The sequence below is a fragment of the Mobula birostris genome, chromosome 7 (genome assembly GCF_030028105.1).
Source record: "Mobula birostris isolate sMobBir1 chromosome 7, sMobBir1.hap1, whole genome shotgun sequence".
NCBI classification, from domain to species: domain Eukaryota; kingdom Metazoa; phylum Chordata; class Chondrichthyes; order Myliobatiformes; family Myliobatidae; genus Mobula; species Mobula birostris.
The window spans coordinates 92,396,403-92,414,174 of record NC_092376.1 but is presented as its reverse complement, the minus strand read 5'-3'; the positions used below and the strand labels follow the sequence as shown (position 1 = coordinate 92,414,174).

The 17,772-nt window shown below is 42.1% G+C and overlaps 1 protein-coding gene across 1 annotated transcript in view; it reads right to left on the bottom strand.

Annotated features, from left to right (window-relative positions):
* myo16 (myosin XVI) overlaps positions 1 to 17,772 on the bottom strand; it is a 541,014-nt gene that overhangs the window by 189,234 nt on the left and 334,008 nt on the right. Inside the window, exon 22 of the mRNA XM_072264587.1 lies at positions 3,129 to 3,329. Within this exon, the coding sequence (XP_072120688.1) occupies positions 3,129 to 3,329 (201 nt within the window). The remainder of the gene's footprint in view (positions 1 to 3,128; positions 3,330 to 17,772) is intronic.

Here is a 17,772-nt window from a genome sequence, read left to right as displayed (position 1 = left end):
TATGTTCTATGTTTTAGGTATTGAGGTGTTGTGGACTCTGTCTATACTTTTTACTGACTCAGTAAAGGAAGCAGAATATTCAAAGACCCCACTCACCCCAGACATTCTCTCTTCTCCCTGCATCCCATCATGCAGAAAATACAAAAGCCTGAAAGCACATACTGTTGTGTATTTAATATTTCAGTAATATTGTTAATATAGTATTTGATTAAGCAGTTTTTGTTGTTAAATAATTCTTTATGGGTTATATGTAAAAGAACATGCATGGCATATGTCACGTCACTACATTGTACATTCACACCTGGCTTAAAGTAAAAACAAAACTAAGGTATGTTATTCCTGGGTCCATGTTTTTACTTTCAATTAGTTTAATGTTTTGGAGTTACAAAACATAACAGTGGCAATGAGGATGGGATTGGAAAATTCAACAAATCAAGGGTAAAATAGAACTAAATGACAATGCCAAACCCAAGTTTTATAAAACCCGTCCAGTTCCTTATACCATCTGTGATAAAATAGCCAATGAGTTAAATATACATGGAGACTGAAAGAATTCTTTCTGAGGTTGAGTGTAGCTCATGGGCAATGCCAATGGTCCCAGTAGCTAAGAAGAATTGATCTGTCAAGATTTGTGGTAATGTTAAGGTCAACATCAACACTGCTGAAAGTAGACTAAGACCCTCTGCACAGGATAGAGGATAATTTTGCAAACCTTTCTGGAGGAAACCACTTCAGCAAAGTGGATGGAGCTAAGGCCTATCTACAAATGAATATAGAAGAAGACTCCAAAGATTTTCTCAGCATAAACACACAAAAAGGACTTTATCACTATACTGTAATAGGTTTTTTTTGGACTAGCATCTGCACCTGCACTCTGGCAGAAAGCTATGGACTAGATGCAAGCAACACACATCAAAGTTGCTGGTGAACGCAGCAGGCCAGGCAGCATCTGTAGGAGGAGGTGCAGTCGACGTTTCAGGCCGAGACCCTTCGTCAGGACTAGATGCTATAAAGCTACTTCACTTAAAGAAAAAACTAACAAAAGATACATTATTCCCGGCTCCATGTTTTTGCTTTCAATCAATTTAATATTTTGGAGTTACAAAACGTAATATGCACCACCAGGCTCAAGAACAGCTTCTGTCCTGCTGTTATAAGATGATTGAATGGCTGCCAAGTACGATAAGATTGACTCCTGACAGCACTATCTACCTTGTTGTGACCTCACACCTCATTGTCTACCCGAGTTGCACTTTCTCTGCAACTGTAACTTTATATTTTGCACTGTTATTGTTTTACCTTTATTACCCCAATGCACTGTTGTGGTCAGTTGATATTCCTGATGGTATGCAAGTCAAGTTTCAGTCCAGATGAATGGTCTCAATCTGAATTGTTGTCCATCTGTTTCTCTCCCCCCCCGCCCTCCACCATAGATGCTGCCTGATGTGCTGAATTCCTCCAGCAGCTCTTTATTTTTGCACCTACAGCTGCTTGTGGCTCAATCAGTAAGTGGCCTGGGATGCAATATTTCAGCAATGAGGGGAGATTGGACACAATGGGTTTTTATTTCTTTGGAACAGAGGCATTGAAGGGGAAATTATTAAGCTGTACAATATTATGAAGGCATAGTAAGAAAGGAAAGTGAGAACATTTTTGCCATAATGGAAACATTTAAAACTAATAGACATACAGTAGATTTGATGAAAACCTTTTCACATGGTTTCAATTAGGAATGCACAGCCTGAGAAGGCAGTGGAGTGGGATGCTCTGACCACTACATATATTTTGACAAGTGCTTGAATCAGCAAGGCATTGAAAACGACTGACAAGGAGCTGGTCAGCTTTAACATCACAGCACAGTACGGGGCATTCGGTCCAGGATATTGTACTCACCTTTTACTCTCAAATCAATCTCACTTTTCCCTCCCACATAGCTCTCAATGTTTCTATCACCCTACCTAAGAAATTCATAGATGCCCCAATGTAATTGCCTCTACTGACGGCCATGGCATGGCATTCCATGCCCCCCACCACTCTCTGACATTTCCCCTCCCATCATCTTCTCTAGCAACTTTTCTACCACAGATGAAAGACTCACTGGACCAGGCTTATCCCTAATGCTCACTTTGAACAAGAGGGCAACATTACCTATCTCCAAGTCCTCTGATACCTTACCTGTGGTGAATGAAAATGCAAAAATCTCTACCAGAGCTTCAGTAATCTCCTCCACTGCTTTCTTTAATTCTACCCAGTCCAGGAGGCTTATGCACCCTGATGGGCTTCAATATGCCTAGCACTTCCTCTTTCCTGATTGAAGTGCCCAAACTTTGCGACTCTGGAGCACCACTGTAGCGTGGCGGTTAGTGTGACGTTATTACCGCTCAGAGCATTGGAATTTGGATTCAGTTCTGGCACTGTACGTAAGGAGCTTGTACATGCTGCATGTGACCATGTGAGTGCTCCAGTTTCCTCCTACTGTCTAAAGACTGTGTTAATCTGTCATTGTAAATTGACCCGTGATTAGGCTAGTGTTAAATAGATGGGTTGCTGGGCAGGGCAGCTCGTTGGGCTGAAAAAATCTGCTCTGCTCCATATCACTAAATAAATTAATTAATCTCAGCATACCTTCCCCTTAATCTATCACATCCTTGCCCTGGTCAATATCAAGTTACTCATTCAGCGTTTTACTCATAGCCTCTGGCTCCATGTAGAGATTATCCATTTAGTGAAAAGGGAGACAAAGGCAGCTAAATTTCCACTTCAGTGACGCAGCATGCTTTTAGGTCTCTACTGAAATATTAACCTGGAATTTTTGATAACTTAAATTCTCTACTTAAATGAACAGCTGACTTACTAAGCTTTTTAGCAAGTATACTTTGCTCTCTAAATGTGAAATGATTTCCGTGGCAGCAAATTTTTATGTTGATTGAGAACAATTTTCTGAAATACTATCTGTAGATACCAGGGATATTTTGAAGTCAATATGTTATTCAACAGTGAAGCATTCTCTTTACCCAGACTAGATTATTTGCAGTTTCTGAGACTATTTTGTAGAGCAACACAATCAATAAAAGTAATGATTTCTTCAAATCTAAATGCTGCCCACAATTAATCTCATTTAAACTCACCCGTCCTGCATAATGCATAACAGTGAACGCTATGGCTTGACCTTTTAATGGGACGTTCTCATTTCCATCCTTCATGGACATGTACACTGCATTTATCTGAGCTGTTTCCAAATGAGTCTGCAGCCATTTGCCGAGGTTTTGTTCTGTTGATTGAAGAGTCTCTCTTTCTTCATCAAGCATTGACAGCAAGCCAGCAGGTTTCTGAAATGTGAAGGTAAAGCTTGGAGTAAATTCGCAGTGTAACCAGAACAGATCTTAAAGAGGTAATAACTACTTGCATTGGTTGAGCACTCCTTAGCTTTAACAATATTAAAATCTTCCTTTATGAAAACTAATGTCTGTGAGTGGTAATTTACCTTTTAGTAAAACTAGTGTACAAATAAATTGTTGAAAATTGCCCAAACATTTCTATGTTTCATGTAAAGAAAATATCCAGATTATTATATATGAGCCAAAAAAGATGGGGGGAGAACGTAAAAGGACTTTTTTTGCAACTGTATTTACTCGGGAGAAGAATGCAGAATCTATAGAAGTAATGCAAAATGGTAGTGAGGTCATGGACCCTCTATAGATTACAGAGGAGGAGATGTTTGCTGTCTTGAGGCAAATTAGGGTGGATAAATCCCCAGGGCCTGACAAGGTGCTCCCTCAGACTCTGTGAGAAGCTAGTGCAGAAACAGTAGGGGCCTAGCAGAGATATTAAAAACATTCTTAGCCACGTGTGAAGTGCCGGAGGATTGGGGGAATAACTAATATTGTTCCAGTGTTTAAGGAAAGGCTGTAAGAATGAGCCAGGAAATTACAGGCCGGTGAGTCTGACATCAGCAGTCGGAAAATTATTGGAAGCTGTACTAAGGGTCTGGATATGTACAGACAAAATCAACAACATCATGGGAGGTGGAGATAAAATCAATCAGTATTAAAATTGTCAGAGGAAATTATACTGCACCTTAAGAATAGTTTTTGGTCACAACTAATTGATTGCTGCTGATTAAGCTTTATCTATTTCATATTAGAAGAGGAATAATGTCTTAAGTTAATATTTAAAAGTTAACAAGCCTAGCAAAAAAATATCAAGTATTTATTCAGCATGCACCACCTTGTTTAATGAAAGTGAAAGAAAATAGAAGAGGAATCAAAATCAGCTATTTATAAACGCAAACACGAGGAAATCCGCAGATGCTGGAATTTCAAGCAATACACATTCACCTGCAACTTTTATGTGATCAGCTATTTATGATTCCTTTCCACAGCAATGAGATTGAATTCTGTCCTCCCGCTGGGCCAAGTGTCTCACTGTGTTCTATTGATATTTAATATTTAATAAAATCCCTTCTGCAAATGGATTGCAATTGATTATCTACTCAAGAGCAACTGCATATCCAGCCAGGAACGCTCTGATTGAACAAAGTAGTCTGGAGAAGACCATGAGAATCTCCAAAACATCTTAATTTATATTCCTTAATGTAATAAAGGAAATGCAGAGGCAAATTTTGATGGAGCAAAGGTTATTCTCAGGAGCTTTTGAATTGGGAGATTATGACCAGTGTGGTACCACAGGAAATAATGCCTGGCCGTAAGTATTTACAATCTCTATCCAAGATTTAGCTGAGGTGGCCAAGTTTGCTGATTACTCTAAAGAAAATGGTATTGAAATTACTCAATAGAATGTTGAGAGCCTTAAAGGAAATATGGACAAACTAAGTGAATGGGTGGGACATAGATGGAATAAAATGTGAAACAAAATATCAGGATGTCCAGTTTGGTACACAAAACAGAAAAATAGCTTATTATTTAAATGGTATAGGTTGGGTAAATTGGTTTTTACTGTCATATATACTGAGGGATCGATGGTCTTGCATACCATTTATACAGATCAATTCATTACAACAGTGTATTAAGGTAGTACAGGGGAAAACAAAAACAAATGCAGAATGAAGTATGACAGTTACAGGGAAGGAGCACTGCTAGCAGACAAGGTCATAATGAAGTAGAATGCCGTCAAAAGCCATCTTAACATACTAGAGAACTATTCAATCGTTTTATAAGTGTCCTTGAGCCTGACAGTATGTGCTTTCAGGATTTTTTTTACTCTTGGCCCAGTGGGAAGGGGAAGAAGCAGAAGAACTATCGGGAATAGGTCATCTGGTCCACCAAGCCTGCTCCATCATTCAATACGATCATGGCTGATTTGGCTGTGGACTCAGATCCACCTATCAGTTTCTTCCCCATAACCTTTAGTACTCCTACTATGCAAAAATATGCCATACAATTGCGCCTTATATTGAATAAGATAGCTTATACTGTTTCCCTGAGCAGAGAATTCCGCAGATTTACTACTCTCTGGGAAAAAGTAGTTTCTCCTTAACTCCATCTTAAATCTATGCCCCCAAATCTGGAGTACTAGTACTAGTTTCACTTAGCAGTGGAAAAAACCTTCCTGCCTCTATCTCACCTATCCCTTTCAGAATTTTATTTGCTTCTGTATGATTCCCTTTCATTCTTTTCACTTGCAGTGAGTATAGCACCAGGTGACTCAATCTTTCCTGATAGGTTAACCCCTCATCTCTGGAATCAACCTCATGAACCTCCTCTGCACCACCTCCAAAGCCTGTATATTCTGCCTCAAGTAGGAGACCAGAACTGTACTCAGTTCTCCAGATGAGGCCTCACCAGTGGCCTGTACAGTTGCAGCATTACGTGCCTGCTATTAAATTCAAGCCTCTCTAGTAATGAATGCCAACATTCCATTTGCCTTCTTGATAACCAGTTGCACCTGCAAATCGACCTTTTGCGACTCATACACAAGCATTCCCAAGTCCCTCGTCACAACAATGTGTTACAATCTTTCATCAATTAGTAATAATGGCTGCTTTACCGAGGCAGCAAGAAGTGTACACAGTCTGTGGATTAGTTTTAATGTTCAACACAAGTAAGATGTGCTTGTATGCTAGTTACCAGAAGCAAACATTTAGGAGCAACAGCAATTATGATATAATGCAGTATGTTAGACATTATTACAAGAGGAGACTTAATTCAAAGACAGAAATTTAACTTAGATCTTAGAGGTGCAAAGCAGGTATCGCCAGATAGGAACAAATATGGTACACAAGGAACACAAGAAATGCAAGAGAACATTTTTAAAAAATCAGGAGGGCTAAGATGACATGGTGAAAGGGAATCCTAAGAGCTTCTACAGCTATGTTCAGAGCAAAAGAATTGCAAGGGACAAAATTGGTCCTCTGGAAGACCAGAATGGTAATTTATGCATGGAGTCAAAAGAGATGGGAAGAACTTAAAAGAATTTTTTGCATCTGTATTTACTTGGGAGATGGACACAGACTCTACAGAGGTGAGGCGAAGTAGCAGTGGGGTCTTGGACACTATACAGATTACAGAAGAGGAAGTGTTTGCTGTCTTGAGACAAATTAGGGTGGACAAGTGACAAGGTGTTACTTCAGATCCTGTGGGAGGCAAGTGTAGAAATTACAGAGGCCTGAGCAAAGATATTTAAATCATGATTAGCAGGTGAGGTACCAGAGGATGGGAGGAAAGCTAATGTGGTTCCACTCATTAAGAGAGGCTTTAAAAATAAATCAGGAAGCTATAGGCCAATGAGCAGTGGGAAAGTAACTGGAGGATATTCAAAGGGACCGGATATATGAGTATTTGGATAGAGGGGCAGATTAGGGACAGTCAACATAGCTGGGTATGTCTAACCAATCTTGTAGAGCTGTTCGAGGAATTTACCAGGAAAGATGATGAAGACGAGGCAGTGGATGTTGTCTACATGGACTTCAGCAAGACATTTGATAAGGGAATTTGATAATTTGTTAAGACATGGGAAGTTGATCAAGAAGGTGCAGTCACTTAACATTCAAGATGAGGTTGTAAATTAGATTAGATGTTGGCTTTGCAGGAGAACCCAGAAAGTGTTACCTCTCCTACTGGAGGCCTGTGACTTCAGAACTGCAGCAGGGATTGGTGCAGGGTGTGTTGCTGATCATCAATATCACTGATCATGTGGTTAAAAGCATCAGCAAGATTGGGGGTGAAGTGGACAGTGAGGAAAATCATCAAAGCTTGCAGCAGGATCTGAACCAGCTGGAAAAATAGGCTAAAAAATGGCAGATAGAATTTAATGCAGACAAGTGTGAGGCGTTGCATCTTCAGCGGACCAACCAGAGCAGGTGTTATACAGTGAGCAGTCGTACACTGAAGAGTACTGTAGAACAAAGGGATCTAGGAATACAGGAATAATTCATTGAAAGTGGTGTCACCCTATTCGCTGATAGGGGTGTAAAGAAAGCTTTTGTCATATTGGCCCTCATAGATCAAAGTACTGAGTGCAGGAGTTAGGATGTTTTGTTAAAGCTGCAATAGACATTGGTGAGGGCTAATTTGGAATATTGTGTACAATTTTGGTCACTGACTACAGGAAAGATTTGAGTAAAATTGAAAGAGTACAGAGAAAACTTACAAGGATGTTGCTGGGGCTGGAATACCGGAGTTATGAGGAATGTTTCAATCAGTTAGGACTTCATTCCCTGAAATAGAGGGAATAATGAGGGGTACAGATAGGGAAAATGCAAGCAGGCTTCTTATACTGAGGTTGGGTAACCCAACTGCATCTACAGGTCATAGGTGAAGGATAAAAGGTGAAAAGTTTAAGAGGAACATGAAGGGAAACTTCTTTGCTCAGATAGTGATGAGAGTGTGGGGCAAGCTGCCAGCACAAGTCGTGGATGTGATTTTGATTTCAACACAAAACAGAAGTTTGTATAGATACATGGATGGCAAAGGTATGGAAAGCTATGGTCCAGGTGCAGGTTGATGGGACCAGGGAGTTTAAATGGTTCAGGGTGGATGAGCGGATGGGCTAAAGAGTCTGTTTCTGTGCTGTAGTTCTCTATGATTCTATGACTTTATATGTATCATGGCCTTATCAGCAGAATTAATCTTGACTGAGTTTATAAGGATATTCTGCTGGATTGGTCAGGACAAATCAAATAATTCGGAAAATCTTGCACTGGATCTTATTGTAATTAATGGAAATGATTTTAGATATTGACAGAGTGGAATTCTCCCTATTGTTCTGGCCATTATTTATCTTCCACCCAATATAATTAGAATTCATAGATTACTATTTGTTGAACCTAACCTTTCTAAACTGCTTATTTTACCTATCTTACATCAATAAATGTAATTTGTTCAATGTAAAGCACTAGAGTTGTCTAGGTATGTGAAAGATGATACAGAATTAACAATTCAATTTCCTTATTTGTCAATGTACCATAATTAGTCATAATTAGTTCTTGGAACACCCAGATAATACAAATACCTGTGTCAGCATGTTGTTTATTGACTATAGCTCAGTGTTTAACACCATCATTCCCACAGTCCTTATTCAAAAGCTATGAACCTGTGGCCTCTGTACCTCCCTCTGCAAGTGGATCCTCAACTTCCTAACCAAAAGACCACAATCTTCAGATTGGAAATAACATCCCCTCTTCACTGACAATCAACACTGGTGCATCACAGGGATGTGTGCTTAGCCCATTGCTTTACTCTCTCTACACCTATGACTGAGAGGCTTGGCATAGCTCAAATGCTATTTATAAATTTTCCAATGATTGTTGGCAGAATCTTGGATGGTGATGAGAGGGCATCCAAGAGTGAGATATACCACCTGGTTGAGTGGTGTCGTAGCAACAACCTTGCACTTAACATGAGTAAGGCCAAAGAGCTGATTGTGGATTTCAGATAGGGTGAAATAAGGGAACACAAACCACTCCTATTAGAGGGATCAGAAGTGGAGAGAGTATGCAAGTGGAGAGAGAGAGAAAGTATCAATATCTCTGAGGACCTAACCTGGTTGCAATATACTGATGCAGCTCTAAAGAAGGCAATAAAATGGCTATATTTCAGTCGGAGTTTGTGGATTTTTGGTTTGTCACCTAAAACATGTACAGGTGCTCAATGGAAAGCATCCTGACTGGTTGCATCCCCATCTGGTATTGGAGAGGCTGCTGTACCAGATCAAAGTAACTTGCAGAAAGTTGTTAAATTAGTCAGCATTATGGGTACTAGCCTCTGTAGTTACAGGACATCTTCAAGGAACGGTGCCTCAGGAAGGTGGAGTAAATCATTAAGGTCTCCCACCACCAGGACATACCCTCTTCTCATTGTTACCATTGGGAAGGAGGTACAGACGCCTGAAGGCACACATTGGGTGATTCAGCAACAGCTTCTTCTCCTCTGCCATCCGATTTCTAAATGAACACTGAACCCGTAAATTATACTTCACCCTGTTTTAAAAATTTATTTCTGTTTTTTACACTACTTATTTTAAGTTAACTATTTAATATACATATACTATATATACTTACTGTAATTCTGTTTCTAAGAAAATATTTATCATGTATTGCATTGTACTGCTGCCGCAAAGCTAACAAAATTTCACAACATATGCTGATGATATTAAACCTGAATCTAAATCTTGATATGTTTGTTCTTTAACAAAGACAAACGTACATGGGTAAAAATGCTGGAATTACTATATTTACAGATTTAAAGAATGGCTTCAGTTCAACCACATTTTACTTGGGACTTTCAGCCCACCAAGAGCATATGTGTGTGTTTGTGTATCCTGTTCGCCAACATCCCTTCCAGTTTCGGGTGAACCACCCACATTGCACACTGAGCACTAAAATTCTTTATTATGTACACACATATTAACACATCTTCCCCTTTAAAGAAAACCAAGCATATTAGTATGTCCTCATAAATCTACAAGACACAATAATACTTTCAAACAAAGATACTTATATTAACTTCGATTGTAATAAGCAAATAGAGTCCCTTATTCACTCATCCACTCTGCATCTGTCTCTGTAGTGGCTTAATGATCTGTTTTGGACTGCTATTTGTTTCCACAAATATCTTGCTTTCTCTTGCAGTGTTAATAGGAATGTCCTTTTGAGAACTCTGATCTGTGTTCATTGCTTTCACATCCTTCTGCCAAGATCCTATCTGTTCATCTCTGATCTTGTTCTTGCTGTGTGACCATAATTCACTCCACGTGCCTCATAACAGAGCCCTGGACTACATCCTTGATCAGTGAGTCTTTACACATGTTCCAAATGATTCTGTCTCAATTCACAGACCTCCCTCTGTTGGCTATCTATCATAGCTAGCAACTCCTCCTGTTGGTTTGTGTTGCTGTTATTCTGACCTTTGGGTCAATGTAGTCTCGGCATCTTCCTTTTTATTTTTTCTCTTCAACTTTGGAGAGACTTGTGGTGATATTTTTGATTTCCAGTCTTTAGCTAGAAGTCAATGAGAGTCAGATTTTGAACCAAAGCTGCATGATGTGGAAGCAAGACTGATGACTTCTTCGTCAAGATCACTCCATTCAGCACTGGCATCCTGACTGTCATGCTGGTGTAGCTGGTATGGATGTCAATGGAAAGTGGATTTCTTGTGTTTCTCTTGCAGAACCTCTCCGGAGCTCTCATGGATGCTGTTACAAGTTTCTTGAGTTACATCGAGTAAGGATCCGACCCCCTCAAAGACATCTGCAAACTCTTTTTTGAGTGTTACCTGGTCATCTTTGGTCTGGGAAGCCGCTGCGAAAACTCTTTCCACCAAGTTGAGCCTTGCGCATGCAGTCAAAGCTAATATTGGCTGAACTCTCTTATCTACAATCAGTAGCTGTGCCTTAAGGTGCTGCCCCTTGTGATTGAAAGTCACTATACAGGCTAATTTTACTGATATGTTCTCAGCAGTATAGCCAGTCACTTTTAACTCCTCTGGGTAAAGCTTGCCCTTTACTTTGAGAGACTTGTAATCATCCACGGGTAAGAGATTCACCTGGTCAAGCTTGAATGGAATTTCTGTCTCATTCACAGTCACTGGAACAATCCACTCTGTCTTTCCAGCACCAGCAGTCTGTAGAGAATCCACAAAGACTTCCTCCATTTCCTCCGCAACTATAGGCACCTTTCTCTTTGTAGCTATGCAGCATTTTGTGAAATGATTCCTTTCATACAATTATTGCAGGAATTTCCATAAGCAGGACACGTCTTTGGGATGAGCCTACGGCACATTTGCTGCATTTCCTGTATGATCCTACCTCATTGCTATGCTGTTGTTCGGGAAAAAAAACCTGTGCGCTGCTCCTCTGTTTTCACAGCATCAATACAGGTTTCCCCCACCATCCGAAGGTAAAGCGTTCCTATAAAACGGTTCGTAAGCCAAAATGTCATAAAACGAAGAAGCAATTGCCATTTATTTATATGGAAAATTTTGTGAGCGTTCGCAGACCCAAAAATAACCTACCAAATCATGCCAAATAACACATAAAACCTAAAATAACAGTAACATATAGTAAAATCAGGAATGATATGATAAATACACAGCCTATATAAAGAAGAAATACTTTTCCACAATCATTACTGCATTGTTCTCCGTAGCAAAAATCTCACACAAGCGCCGTCGGCAGAAAATCTCACACAAGCGCTGTTGGCAGAAACACGGCGCAAGCGCTCTCCAGTAACCTTTAAGCTATGAAGCTGCCAGATCATACCAAATAGCACGTAAAAATACACAGCCGATATAAAGTAGAAATAATGTATGTACAGTGTAGTATCACTTACTGGAATTGGGAAGACAGCGCAGAGCACACTGATGATGGTGTGTTAGACTGAGTCATCGCAGGTTGGCTGGTGCAGTGGCCCCCACCCTCCAGGCCACCGACCGATACATTGCCACGAGGCACGCAGGGGTTCAGCAGTAGCCAGAAGGCACACAGCACATCTTTAAGAAAAAAGCCGAAATACACATGCCCATTTCCTCTTCCAATTGCATGTCGGCCCAGATCAGTGCCGATTGCATGGTCTATGATCTGGGCCGACAATTACGTGATTACCTAATTAATTAGCATGTTTATTTCGGCTTTTTTCTTAAAGATGTGCTGTGAACTGCTGCATTCTCCGCGAATCGGTACAGTACCTGTCCGTGGCCTGGGGGTTGGGGTGGTGGGACACTGGGGTGTCATCTCGTCGTCTGTTTCCATTAGAGCAGGCAGCTCATCTTCTCCTATGACTGCCTGCCTCAATGTCGAAGGTCGAGGTTCGTCGTCTGCTGTGGCTGATGTGGAAAGCTTGCTTGACTGCTGAGCCTCGCGCATTTTTCTATCATACAGTTCTTTGTAAGGACTCAAACCATCTTGCAAATATCCCCTAAACCTACGTAGCCTTTCAAAATTAAAGTCGTACTTTATCATTGCAGCGAAAATCTCACGTAGTTGCCTCACTTTCGCTACTGCATTCGGTTTCGATTGTTATCCTTTCCTCTTCCAATTGCATCAGCTCTTCATCTATCAGTTCTTGGTCATGGGGTGCCAAAACCTCTTCAACATCATCTTCGGCAAGGACTCTTCCACCTCCACCGATGACCCCTTCTCCCATCTTCAACCCTCCTCCTCTTCATGGACACCCCGCTCTGGTCTTCTGCCTGCTCTGGATCTCTTTATTGCTAACTGCCACAGGACATCAACAGTCTCGACTTCACCGCACCTTGTTCCCATTCCAACCTTACTCCTCCCGAATGCTCTGCTCTCCACTCCCTTCGCACTAATCTTAATCTTACCATTAAACCCGCCGATAAGGGGGATGCTGTTGTAGTCTGACGTACTGACCTCTACCTTGCTGAGGCACAGCAACAACTCGCAGATACCTCCTCTTATTTACCCCTTGATCGTGACCCCACTAAGGAGCACCAGGCCATTGTCTCCCACACCATCACCGACTTTATCCGCTCAGGGAATCTCCCATCTACTGCAATCAACCTTATGGTTCCCACACCTCACACTTCCCGTTTCTACCTCCTACCCAAGATCCACAAACCTGCCTGTCCTGGCAGACCTATTGTCTCAGCTTGCTCCTGCCCCACCGAACTCGTTTCTGCATACCTCGACACGGTTTTATCCCCCCCTGTTCAATCCCTTCCTACCTATGTTCGTGACATTTCTCACGCTCTTAAACTTTTCGATGATTTTAAGTTCCCTGGCCCCCACTGCTTTATTTTCACCATGGTTGTCCAGTCCCTATATACTTCCATCCCCCATCAGGAAGGTCTCAAAGATCTCCGCTTCTTTCTGGATTCTAGACCTAATCGGTTCCCCTCTACCACCACTCTGCTCCGTCTAGCGGAATTAGTCCTTACTCTTAATAATTTCTCCTTTGGTTCCTCCCACTTCCTCCAAACTAAAGGTGTAGCTATTGGCACCCGTATGGGTTCTAGCTATCCCTGCATTTTTGTTGGCTTTGTGGAACAATCTATGTTCCAAACCTATTGTGGTATCAATGTTCCCTACTTTTCCTTCGCTACATCGACGACTGCATTGGCGCTGCTTCCTGCACGCATGCTGACTTCGTTGACTTCATTAACTTTGCCTCCAACTTTCATCCTGCACTGAAGTTTACTTGGTCCATTTCTGACACCTCCGTCCCTTTTCTAGATCTTTCTGTCTCTATCTCTGGAGACAGCTTATCTACTGACGTCTACTATAAGCCTACTGACTCTCACAGCTATCTGGACTATTCCTCTTCTCACCCTGTCTCTTGCAAAAATGCCATCCCCTTCTCGCAATTCCTCCGTCTCCACCGCATCTGCTCTCAGGATGAGGCTTTTCATTCCAGGATGAGGGAGATGTCCTCCTTTTTTAAGGAAAGGGGCTTCCCTTCCTCCACCATCAACTCTGCTCTCAAACGCATCTCCCCCATTTCACGCACATCTGCTCTCACTCCATCCTCCCGCCACCCCACTAGGAATAGGGTTCCCCTGGTCCTCACCTACCACTCCACCAGCCTCTGGGTCCAACATATTAATCTCCGTAACTTCCGCCACCTCCAACAGGATCCCACCACTAAGCACATCTTTCCCACCCCCCCATCTCTGCTTTCCGCAGGGATCACTCCCTATGCAACTCCCTTGTCCATTCATCCCCCCAGTCCCTCCCCACTGATCTCCCTCCTGGCACTTATCCTTCTAAGCGGAACAAGTGCTACACATGCCCTTACACTTCCTCCCTTACCACCATTCAGGGCCCCAAACAGTCCTTCCAGGTGAGGCGACACTTCACCTGTGAGTCGGCTGGGGTGATATACCGCGTCTAGTGCTCCCGATGTGGCCCTCTATATATTGGCGAGACCCAACGCAGACTGGGAGATCATTTTGCTGAACACATACGCTCTGTCCGCCAGAGAAAGCAGGATCTCCCAGGATCTCCCAATGGCCACACATTTTAATTCCACATCAAATTCCCATTCTGATATGTGTATCCACAGCCTCCTCTACTGTAAAGATGAAGCACACTCAGGTTGGAGGAACATCACCTTATATTCCGTCTGGGTAGCCTCCAACCTGATGGCATGAACATTGACTTCTCTAACTTCCACTAAGGCCCCACCTCCCCCTCATATCCCATCCATTATTTATTTATATACACACATTCTTTCTCTCACTCTCCTTTTTCTCCCTCTGTTCCTCTGTTCCTCCAACTATACCCCTTGCCCATCCTCTGGGTTTTCTCCCCGGCTTCCCCTTTTCCTTCTCCCTGGGCCTCCTGTCCAATGATCCTCTTATATCCCTTTTGCCAATCACCTGTCCAGCTATTGGCTCCATTCCTCCTCCTCCTGTCTTCTTCTATCATTTTGGATCTCCCCCTCCCCCTCCCACTTTCAAATCTCTTACTAGCTTTTCCTTCAGTTAGTCCTGATGAAGGGTCTCGGCCAGCAACATTGACTGTACCTCTTCCTAGAGATGCGGCCTGGCCTGCTGCGTTGACCAGCAACTTTTATGTGTGTTGCTTGAATTTCCAGCATCTGCAGAATTCCTCGTGTCAACACTATCTTCGTCAGCTTCAACAAACCAAACTCACTTAGTCCTTACTTTGTTCACCATGATCGAAACGCTTAATTCTGTCGAGTTTTACGCTAAGTGTAACACCCTTCCGAGCTCTTTTCGGCTTTTCCGACACCATAGAACTCATCTTGCAAATGGCTGCTCACAGGCACGTGTTTAAGCAATACCGGTGAGAATGCAGTTCCAAATCCGGGGAGAGCTGCTGCTCTGGGTGCGCGCTGCCTTTTATCACGCATGGATTTTTTTTGCGCACCAAATTTTTTATCGCGCGCTGATTTTTTTTAATAATAGTGAAAACACCTTCTGAAAGCGAAAACAGGGTACTAATGTAGGTCTTTCGTAACAGTGAGGTTTCATAACGCGAACGTTCGAAAAGCGGGGGACACCTGTATCGTATCTGCTTGGTACAGAATCTTAGCTTGAGCTTGTGTAGTTTCTGCTGCCTAACACATATTCACAGCCTTTTACAGTGATAGATCATTTTCATGCAGCAATCTTACTCTGAGTCCATTATCTGGGATTCCGCAGACCATTATGCCTCTGACTAGTGAGACTCTCAAATCTCCAAACTTACAGGACTTACTTAGTGTGTAAAGCTCAGTTAAGTATTGGTCAAATCTGGCATTTTGTTTCCATTCACAGAAGAACTCATATTTCTCAAATATGATGTCTTTACTTAGAACAAATTACTCCTCAAACGTTTTCATCAGATTGTCCAATGTCAAGGATGTCTCATCAATCTGAAAGCCGTTATAGATGTCCAAAGCATCTTCACCAATTACATGTAGAAAGATAAACACTTTCAAATTTTCCTCTGCTCCACTGCCTCTACTCACTGCTAAATATATATTGTTGTGGGGTGCGAACCGAACTGATGAGACTGGGGAAGAGGAGGTTGGCTCACAAATAGAGAAAGCTTGTAGACAGTGCAAGAGGGAGGATAGGCAGGTTATAGAGAAGGGACGCACTCAGACTGAAGGTTTGAGATGTGTCTACTTTAACATAAGTAGTGTTGTGAACAAAGCTGATGAGCTTAGAGCGTGGATCAGTATTTGGAGTTATGATGTAGTGGCCATTACAGAGACTTGGATGGCTCAGGGACAGGATTGGTTACTTCAAGTGCCAGGTTTTAGATAGAAAACATAGAAACATAGAAAATAGATGCAGGATTAGGCCATTCAGCCCTTCGAGCCTGCACCGCCATTCAGTATGATCATGGCTGATCATCCAACTCAGAACCCTGTACCTGCCTTCCCTCCACACCCCCTGATCCCTTTAGCCACAAGGGCCATATCTAACTCCTTCTTAAATATAACCAATGAACTGGCCTCAACCGTTTCCTGTGGCAGAGAATTCCACAGATTTACCACTCTCTGTGTGAAGAACATTTTCTTAATCTCGATCCTAAAAGGATTCCCCTTTATCCTCAAACTGTGACCCCTCGTTCTGGACTTCCCCAACATCGGGAATAATCTTCCTGCATCTAGCCTGTCCAATCCCTTTAGGATTTTATACGTTTCAATAAGATCCCCCCTCAATCTTCTAAATTCCAACGAGTATAAGCCTAGTTCATCCAGTCTGTCATCATATGAAAGTCCTGCCATCCCAGGAATCAATCTGGTGAATCTTCTTTGTACTCCCTCTATGGCAAGGATGTCTTTCCTCAGATTAGGGGACCAAAACTGCACACAGTACTCCAGGTGTGGTCTCACCAAGGCCTTGTACAACTGCAGTAGTACCTCCCTGCTCCTGTACTCGAATCCTCTTGCTATAAATGCCAACATACCATTCGTCTTTTTCACCGCCTGCTGTACCTGCATGCCCACTTTCAATGACTATTGTATAATGACACCCAGGTCTCATTGTACCTCCCCTTTTCCTAATTGGGCACCATTCAGATAATAATCTGTTTTCCTGTTCTTGCCACCAAAGTGGATAACCTCACATTTATCCACATTAAATTGCATCTGCCATGAATTTGCCCACTCACCTAACCTATCCAAGTCACCCTGCATTCTCTTAGCATCCTCCTCACAGCTAACACTGCCACCCAGCTTCGTGTCATCCGCAAACTTGGAGATGCTGCATTTAATTCCCTCATCCAAGTCATTAATATATATTGTAAACAACTGGGGTCCCAGCACTGAGCCTTGCGGTACCCCACTAGTCATTGCTTGCCATTCTGAAAAGGTCCCGTTTATTCCCACTCTTTGCTTCCTGTCTGCCAACCAATTCTCTATCCACAACAATACCTTACCCCCAATACCGTGCTTTAAGTTTGCACACTGATCTCCTGTGTGGGACCTTGTCAAAAGTCTTTTGAAAATCCAAATATACCACATCCACTGGTTCTCCCCTATCCACTCTACTAGATACATCCTCAAAAAATTCTATGAGATTCATCAGACATGATTTTCCTTTCACAAATCTATGCTGACTTAGTCTGATGATTTCACCGCTTTCCAAATGTGCTGTTATCACATCTTTGATAACTGACTCTAGCAGTTTCCCCACCACCGATGTTAGGCTAACCGGTCTATAATTCGCTGGTTTCTCTCTCCCTCCTTTTTTAAAAAGTGGGGTTACATTAGCCACCCTCCAATCCTCAGGAACTAGTCCAGAATCTAAAGAGTTTTGAAAAATTATCACTAATGCATCCACTATTTTTTGGGCTACTTCCTTAAGCACTCTGGGATGCAGACCATCTGGCCCTGGG